The 9,532-nt window shown below is 40.6% G+C and overlaps 1 protein-coding gene across 1 annotated transcript; it reads left to right on the forward strand.

Annotated features, from left to right (window-relative positions):
* Window positions 1–1,364: 1,364 nt before the first annotated feature.
* LOC103375281 (uncharacterized) lies at window positions 1,365–2,820 on the forward strand. The gene is made up of 2 exons (XM_008305511.1): window positions 1,365–1,479; window positions 1,767–2,820. Exons 1-2 carry the CDS (start codon window positions 1,410–1,412, stop codon window positions 2,324–2,326), a joined length of 630 nt encoding a protein of 209 aa, XP_008303733.1. The 5' UTR covers window positions 1,365–1,409; the 3' UTR covers window positions 2,327–2,820.
* The last annotated feature ends 6,712 nt before the right edge of the window (window positions 2,821–9,532 follow it).

Raw genomic sequence — 9,532 nt, forward strand, 5'->3', positions numbered from 1 at the left:
TCATCGATGCTGGCTACATTTGCTACTAGCCTAGCCTAGCCTAGCTGCTGCTTCTTCTGTTGATTTGGCGGTTCACATCCAACGCTCAGGTGCATTACCGCCACCTACTGTACACACAAAAACATTACAGATCCTATTGGACAGATGTCTTCTGGGTCTACGGTGAGGCTGCACGCCGACGCTAACAGGGTTGCCTTAGCAACGAGTGCTAATTTCCCCCAAATACTGTCTGATGGGAAAAACGTGTCCCAGACACGAAAGATAATTCCAATTGAAACGTATTGGCTTGAAATTCATGGTGGGAAACACGAAAAAGTTGGACAAATTGTGTCCCAGGACACGAAACAATAGATTCAATTTCATGACTATTTAACAAATTGCCATGAGACTGTGTTGATTTGTGCTGCTGCAGCTTTCTACTTAGTTTCATCTTTTCTAAACAGTCAAAGAACTGAAGGACGAGTTGGGTTGAGTTCTGGCTCATTTTTAGAATTGGGACTTTTTTCTCAAAATTCTGAAGCTAAAGTCAGAGTTCTCACTTTAAACATGAGATTCCAACTTTAAACCCAGAATTCAGACTGTTTTGAACTTTATTCTGACTTTAAACCCAGAATTCTGACTGTTTTGAACTTTATTCTGACTTTAAACCCAGAATTCTGACTTTCTTCAACTCTGAACTTTTACTTTAAGCTCAGAACTCATTCTGTTGTTTCAAGTTTGATTTTGTCAGAATTCTGACTTTAACCTGAAATTCCACCTTTATGCTCAATTCTGACACTTTGGAGCTAAAGTCTGTCTTTAATCTTGGGATTTATTCTGACTTTAGTCTGGAGTTGTACTTAAAACTCAGAATACTGCCTTTTGTCTGAAATCTGACTGTAAAATAAGAATGCAACTTTAAAGTCAGAATTCTAAATCATCTTGTCTGTCTTTAAACTAAGAACTTGTTCTGTTGTCAGACGTCTGACTCTAAGCTTAACATTCTGACTTTTTAAAATTCTAAATCCTGCATTTAAATCTAAAATATAATCTGAACTTTTCGAAATTCTGACTTTAAACTCAGATTTCTGACTTTAAAACTCAGATCATAACAGTAAAGTCGGAATTCTGACTCTTTTTAGGTTAATTTTATTTTTAAACTTAGAATTCATTCTTACTGTTGTCTGAAGTCTGACTTAAACATAAAATTCTGAAATAAAACTCACGGTTATGAGTTTTTTATACAATTCTGAAGTAAGTCTTTAAACCTAAAATTAACTTTGACTTTTGTCTAAAATCTCACTTTACACTCAGAATACTGAATTTTGTCTGAAGTTTGACAGAAAAGTTNTGTTTCACATTTGTGTTGTTATTTTTCAGCCCAAAAGGACCAATCTTGTTACCCTGTAAACACTGTTATTATCATCGGTATGGCTTGTGTCGTCGTTGGAATAGTTATTGGTGCTGGAGGAGCTGTTATCATCATGAGGAAATGTAAACGTAAGTCACAGTGATCAGATATCAAACCTGCATATCTCAGAGCAAATCTCTGGTGTTCCTTGATGATGTTATTGATCTTTTTAGATTTAAATCTGTGCTGTGGACACATTGAACATTATATTGTGTTTTTATTTTCACAATGCAGCTCATCCTAAACATGAAGTATTTCATGTTTGTAAAAAAGGGGAAGAAAACATCTGACCTGATCTGAATCTTGTTTGCCATCTTAATATATCACTGTTCTGTGTTTCTGTGTTGATCAGTGTGTTGTATTTTCTTCAAAACAGCTCGCAGTGATCGGTCAAACGACAGCGATTCATCACCTGATCGTGGAACACCAGAGAATGAGGACGTGGACCAGGGGCTTAGAGTCCATGATCAGTCACAGCGCAGAGTTCCACTATTTACATGTGGAACAACAAATAATGATGGCATGCAACAGATGGTTAGAGTGATGGAACAGATGGTTAGAGTGATGAAACAGACAGTTAGAGTGCTGAATAAACTGCAGACAGAGCTGGAGAAGCAGACGGGTGATGTCAGACAGAAAGTTGAGAACGTCGAGAAAGACAAGAAGACAAACAAGAAGGAGCTTGAGTCAGTGGAGGCCGAATTAAAAGAGAGAGAAGCAAACTTTGACAAACCAGAGTATTTGGTGAGACGAAAAGAAGAGCTGCTACACACTGAATGGAAATGGGATGAAATAAAGAGAATTTATGACCAACAGCAGATAAATATTGATAAAATGATGGAATTATTAGTCTGTGAGAACGTGACGGAGAGCTTAGAGAGATCCGCTACTGATGCAGGACGTTACACTGCTGTGACGTATGAAACAGAAACATGAAGCAATCACATGACCAGACAAAGACAAACTGTCTGAGAACAGAGAGCTTGTCCCTCCATGGACAGCACGATAACAAGAACATCAATACTGACACTTCTTTTACTCGGGCAGCTCCTCTCCCATCACGTTGTCTTCATCCTCCTCCTTTTGATTCCTTTTCACCCACATAAATCTTGGGATTGATTTTTTTACTCTAAATAAAAACGTTAATCTTTGCAACTTTTAAACTTGAAAGTAGTTTTGTGAAATGTGCAGTTTAAAATGATTTATTACCTTTGAGTGCAGCTGAATGACGAGATGATCACATTTAAATCATGAAAGAACTAATAGGAGAGCGACTTTTACAAATATGTATTTGAATACGTTCTTTTAAACGTCTCTGAACATGTTTGCAACATTTGTGATTGCTTTTGTTTGACATCTTCGTTTGGTTTGTGTTCGTTAGAGATTTAATCAATCTTCTGTACAAATTCAAATAAAGTCTATAAAGATTATTTTTTGTCTCCACAAGCACTGATCCTTCCTGAAGTCATTGTTTTAGAACAAATCTACAGAGTTTGTCTTTGAGTGTGTTGAAGAGAAAAAACATCTGAAGTTGCAAAATCTCTTCAAGGAAAAACAACAATATTGTGTAGTTTGAGATTCAGTGATGATAGACAGATTATTGAAATATGTATGAGAATAATATATTCTCTAAATACATATCACACATGAAATGTGATGATGTATGAAATACAAAAATAAATAAATAATAAAATAATAAAATTACTGTCAGAAAACTACAGTTTTGGCAGCAAGGCCACAAAAATACAAAAACACTGCAGAATACCTTATAGTCCAAAAGCTGTAGTTAAAGAAAAACTGTGAAAATAAAATCACATATCTTGATTTATTCTTATTATTATTTAACTTTTATTTACTGTTGTTCCGCGCCGGTATCACCCCGTACAGGGCTACTGGTCCAGCTCTCCGTTCCTAGGGCTAAGTTCTGACTGCCTACAGGTTCTTGACCGACGAGGATTCTGTAGAACTGCTTAAGCTGGTGTGGAGGAACCTCGCCCAGCTTCTAACTGCCTTAATCCAGACGTCTACCTCGCTTCCTCTAATAGTTGACCCAACTAAGTGGCCTCAGTCGTCAAATCACTCCACCAGACACGCCTGTTGGTGGCAGCTTTCCTCTGAATGGATCGAGCACTTGGTGATTTGTTAGGTTAAAATTTAGAGGTTTGGCACAACTAACCCCAGGGACATGTTTAAATACTATTTCACTTGTGACTTAGAATAACCGTTAAGAACCACTAACGATCATGTGCACACAATTGTCTAACCTTTTACCACCATCAGATACTCAGGAATGATTTAAAGGAGTTTCAGACCAAATATACTTTAAATGCAGGATTATATGTTTGTTGCAAATCTTTAGCAGGGGCAGAGCAACAGCGTTTGATCATTCATTCAGTTTATCAAAATGTGATGAGACCCAATTAATTAAAAGCAATATTATAAATTGTGCTCATCTCGGACTAAAACTAAAAACCCAATAATTAATCTGGAGAGGGAGAGAGCCCAACAGCCCGGCCAGAACTGATCAACTCGGCTCCGTCTTGTCCTGAGCTAGGAGAGACCCCCTTCCTGCAGAGCAGCGACCCAGTCCAGGGCCCCGATACGTGGATAAAGTCCTCCAGCCAGGGGGAGATGAAGAGTAGCAACTCCAATCACAACTGCAGTTGGTTTTTGCATTTAGTTAGGGAAGTAAGGGAAGCTGTTCTTCTGGCAGAACTCAGAAAAGGGTTCTGCTGCTCCTCTTCTGTTGTACTACAGTCCTGTCGTGGCTCCTCCAATGCGTACACACTGAACAGAAGAACGTTCTAAGAACTCCAGTTGTTCTAAGAGTTCCACAAGCATCCCTCAGTCTTCTGGTCAGAACGACATCTGAGTGTTCTCCCCCCGAAGCGATCTCCTACAGTTGTTTTCTTGTCTCTCTCTTTGATACTGTTTTACAGCCCTCTCTCCCACACATTAACTGATTGCTAGTAACACACACTCATTATTACACACACATTTCTTCATAGATGTTTCCATCTTTCCACCTCTGAGTCATGATGAGTTTCATCCTTCTGTGCAACACCTAATTCCATCTTTGGGAACAGGAACGGACACCGTTTGGCCAACACAGGATGTACTGGATATATCTGCTCACCAGAAGAGGAACGTCTGTTTATCTAAAGAGGATCCACAAACTACTCTAGCAATGAGTTCACCCCGTGAACATCCTGTGACGAGTGTCTTGACATGACTCGACCAGTCATGCCCTGTCTTTAAGGACGCTGTCCTCTTTTGCTCTTTTAACATCATCATGAACTCTGTTAAGAACCACAAAAACATCTTAACTCGATTATAATATGTAGAATCATTGGCTTAACCTTAACACTGTTGATCATTTGGTCACACAACACATTTTAAGAATCATTACTTTAAATTTAATCGCACAATCATCATGGTTACAGTGCAGTATATAGTATTTCAAATCACAGAGTCTTTTATGTTCAGAGGAGTCAGCAGCTGTCGTCCATCAGATCTGCTGACGAGAGGTTTGGTGGTCGTGACGAGAAGAGCGTTTGATCAACACAACTTCCTACATCACTGATCATTCTGTTCCTTTATTTATAACCCAGCAGGCTTTTCATATTTTCCAAAATCTATGAAAAACAGAAAATAAGCGATTGTTTGTCTGTTTGTGTTTGTTGTGCCAAAGCTTCATGTGTTTCAATGATTCCATCACAGAAAATTAGGACTGATAGGAATCACTGGAAACTGAAGACTGTTGTGATTAAACGTACAAACTTTTTACAGGTGTATGTAAATTTTTGATTGATTTTAACATCCAAAGAAATTAAAACTGTCAGTTGTGTTTAAATACACACAGACATGTTTTATAATCAGTGAACTAAACATTGCATAGAAAATGCTCTGTAAATATCAAACAACTGGATTTTTATTGCAAAACGCCTCCAAACGTGTGTTACTGAGAAACAAANTATAACAGCAAAGTGTTGGAAACCGTGACAGCAGCTCCAATAAAGTCTTAAATACATGAAGAAAACCTCAAATACCTGTTCAGAGCGTCAAAGCGTCGTCTCCTCTCAGTGAGCTGATAACAAGGTTTGGACTTTGGTCGTATGAAATGAACCGAGGTGTGGTTATTCCTGACGTACCTGTAACGTCAACTCTTGTTCACTTAACAGTATCATCCAGCATTAAATCTAATATCACATGTAAATACACCTTAAAGTGAAGCTTTTAAAACAATGAAGACAGAAACAAATCCTACATTTATACGAGGATTTTAGAGACGCTTGTTGTTTTATTACATCTTGCTAATGTTTAATCTGAACCCACTGATCCTCCTCCAATAAAAGTGTTTGTACTTTGAACATGTTAATCGATGCAATCTTTTCTGTACATGTAGGTGTGTAGACACCCATCTGGTCTGTCCACATACAATCTTAACACTGCAAACAGCTGTGCTTTTAGTTTTGTACTTTAAATATTTAGTAAAAACTGTATAAAAACAGAAATATCTCTGACTAAAGCCTTTGTACTGTTAAAGATAATTATTGAAGTTGTGCTTTTAGAACAGATTTAAAATAATGATTTACAGGCTGCTACAGAGAAAACATCCATCCATCCATTGTCTTCCGCTTATCCGGGGTCGGGTTGTGGGGGCAGTAGGTGGAGCAGGTCGTCCCAGGCCTCCTTTCCCCTGGCGACGCTTTCCAGCTCTTCCTGGGGGATCCCGAGGCGTTCCCAGGCCAGCCGAGAGATATAATCTCTCCAGCGGGTTCTGGGTCTGCCCTGGAGTCTCCTCCCAGGTGGACGTGTTCAGAAAACTTCCAGAGGAAGCCTCCCTGGAGGCATCCGAACCAGATGTCCAAACCACCTCAACTGGCTCCTTTCGACACGAAAGAGCAGCGTCTCTACTCCGAGCTCCCTCTGGATGTCTGAGCTCCTCACCCTATCTCTAAGGCTGAGCCCAGCCACCCTGCGGAGGAAACTCATTTCAGCCGCTTGAATCCGCAATCTTGTTCTTTCGGTCACGACCCAAAGCTCGTGTCCATAGGTAAGGGTTTGGACATAGATGGATGGTAAATCAAGAGCTTCGCCTTGTGGCTCAGCTCCCACTTCACCACGATGGTCCGGTACAGCGCCTGCATTACTGCTGATGCCGCACCGAGCTGCCTGTCCACATCGCGTTTCATTTTCCCCTCACTCATGAACAAGATCCCGAGATAGTTCAACTCCTTCGCTTGGGGAACATGGACCACTCTGACTCCATGTCCCCAACCGCCCCCGGGATGCAGGAAAAACTTTTCCGGAGGTGGGAATTGACGACCCCACGGACAGGGGCCTCTGTCAGACATTCCCAGTTCACCCGCACTACGCGTTTGGGTTTACCAGGTCTGTCCAGCAGCCTTCCCCGCCATCGGATCCAACTCACCACCAGGTGGTGATCAGTTGACAGCTCTGCTTCTCTATTCACCCGAGTGTCCAAAACATATGGCCGTAGATCTGATGATATGACTACAAAGTCGATCATCGACCTTTAGCCTAAGGTACTCTGGTACCAAGTACACTTATGAGCAACCTTATGTTTGAACATGGTGTTTGTTATGGCCAATCCGTGGCTGGCACAGAAGTCCAAAAACAAAACACTGCTCAGATTCAGGTCAGGCAGGCTGTTCCTCCCAATCACACCCCTCCAGGTTTCACCGTCATTGCCCACGAGCATTGAAGTCCCCCAGGAGAACGATGGAGTCCCCAGGTGGCACCCCTTCCAGGACACCACCCAGTGACTCCAAGAAGGCCGAATACTCCGAACTGCTGTTCGGTGCATAAGCACAAACAACAGTCAGAGTTTTCCCCTCTGCAACACGCAGTCGCGGAGAGGCGACCTTCTCATTCTCCAACAAGGCGGCACTCAGCCGGGGGCTTGTGAGTATCCCCACACCTGCCCAGTGCCTCTCACCGTGAGCAACTCCGGAAAAGGAGAGTGTCCAACCCCTCTCCAGGAGTTTGGTTCTGGAGCCCTTGCTGTGTGTGGAGGTGAGCCCGACTGTGTTTATCCGGCAACGCTCCACCTCCGGCACCAGCTCAGGCTCCTTCCCCACCAGTGAAGTGACATTCCATGTCCCCAGAGCTCATCTACACCACCAGGGGGCGGTACGCCAGGGCGCCCGCTCCTGCCTACCACCCGGTGGGCATAGCACCCGACCCCGATCCTCTGCCCTGAGGGTGGTGGGTCCTCTGGGTAGTGGCCCCGTGTTGCTTTTTCGGGCTGTGCCCGACCGAGCCCCACAGGGCCCCAAGGCTCGGCCACCAGACGCTCTCCGGCGAGCCCCCCCCCCAGGTCTGGGTCCGGGAGGGTGCCCCGGTTCATCACTTATGTTTGTCGACAAACTGGTCTTAGAATATACCTATAAATCACTTAGGGTGAGCTTCGTCCCAGGAGTTTGAGCAGCCACTGCACTGCTGCACGCTACCATCTTCTAATATCCAATTGAATTTCTGACTTGTTCAAGTCAGTGATTTGTTTTTCCAGATCTTTGCTGAGCTCCTCAGACTTTCCCACTGCAGTGTTTGTGGATGAGTCTAGTGAGGGGATCAAATGAATCCTTTTTTTATTGGCTCAGAGGAGTCAGCAGCTGTAGTCAATTGTAATCATTCGCGAGAAGTAAAGAGGCCATGAAACTAAGAAAACTAGATTCACATAACTTTACATAACTAAGCTTTACACAATGACTTGACATTATTTTTTCTTTGTTGAGGTGAAGTCTGAAGCCGCATATTACATACGATACAATTACACACACATATATACATGTATAATTACATACTGTACATCAAATGTCTGTGCTTTTCAAAATGATTATTTCTTCTTCTACGATGTTTCATTCTAATACATTTACTGTCTTTAAATCATCTCTTGAAAAAAAAGAAAACACATTATTTGCAGGCATTTTGACTTTTGTCACCGTTGCTTTTTTTGCTCCTGGATTGCCATTCTTTTTGATTTTTAATTTTTTAATTTTTATTTTTCTATTCACACGAAATGAACAGAACAATATTTTAAGTGCAACAATATTTTTTATTGCAGTAAACAAACCTCTGTTTTGGCCATGATAAACACACTCAGCAAACAATACGCATATGTTCACATAATTAAAAAATTAAAACTGTCAGTTCTGTTTAAGTACACACAGACATGTTTTATAATCGGTGAACTAAACATTGCATAGAAAATGCTATGAAAATATCAAACAACTGGATTTTTATTGCAAAACGCCTCCAAACGTGTGTTACTGAGAAACAAAACTGATTTTAAATAAAAATAACAAAAAAAAAAGCACATCAAACTCTACAAGTTAAACCACAAAATTTTAAGAGCTGATGTTTTCATTGTATGAAAGAGCTTCATCATCTTATGAAAAATGTCCAACAAATGGAAGAAGGGATCCAGAGTATATATATATACACACACTATACTTTTCACTTCTGTGTTTTTCAAAATGATAATTTGTTCTTCTACGATGTTTCATTGTAAAACTTTTACTGTATTTAAAGCTTCTCTTGAAAAAAAGGAAAGACAACATTAATTTTCAGGCATTTTAACTTTTTTTCACGGGTGCATTTTGCTCCTGGATTGCCATTCTTTTATTTTTTTATTTTTTTATTCACATGAAATCAACAGAATATTTTAAGTGTAAAAAGAATTTTATTGCAGAAAACAAACCTCTGTTTAGGACATGACGGATACACTCAGTGCTCAACACACAGATGTTCACAGACTTGACTACGTCGGGCAAAGACAACAAACACTTAGTAAATGTCAATCAAGTAAAAAGTTCACACGACTGAATTTATTGATAAAATGTCCTTCTTAGCTCTGTTCCAGATTGATGCTTCAATGATCAACTTTTCCTCATGTGGTTACAGATTTGATTGTTTTGAGGTTTGTTCTTGCTGTTCGACTTTCTCCTCATTCAGATATGAATATTTTTACCTTCCAGTCCTGGAGAGCATCAATCAGTTCCTCTGTAGGTCCACATTCACTGTATGGGAACCATTACAACTTGATCTTTTAGATTTTGGTGAATTGAACACAGGTTTGATAATTACACAACGTTTCTGAGCCACAAAATGTTAAAA

This window comes from Stegastes partitus, unplaced genomic scaffold (assembly GCF_000690725.1).
Source record: "Stegastes partitus isolate 25-593 unplaced genomic scaffold, Stegastes_partitus-1.0.2 Scaffold2532, whole genome shotgun sequence".
Classification (NCBI taxonomy): Eukaryota; Metazoa; Chordata; class Actinopteri; family Pomacentridae; genus Stegastes; species Stegastes partitus.

Excerpts from the sequence above, each read along its gene's own strand:
- LOC103375281 (XM_008305511.1), top strand. The coding sequence starts at position 1,410 with ATGGCTTGTGTCGTCGTTGGAATAGTTATTGGTGCTGGAGGAGCTGTT. Across the intron at positions 1,480-1,766 it reads CATCATGAGGAAATGTAAAC|CTCGCAGTGATCGGTCAAAC; the intron begins GTAAGTCACAGT and ends TCTTCAAAACAG.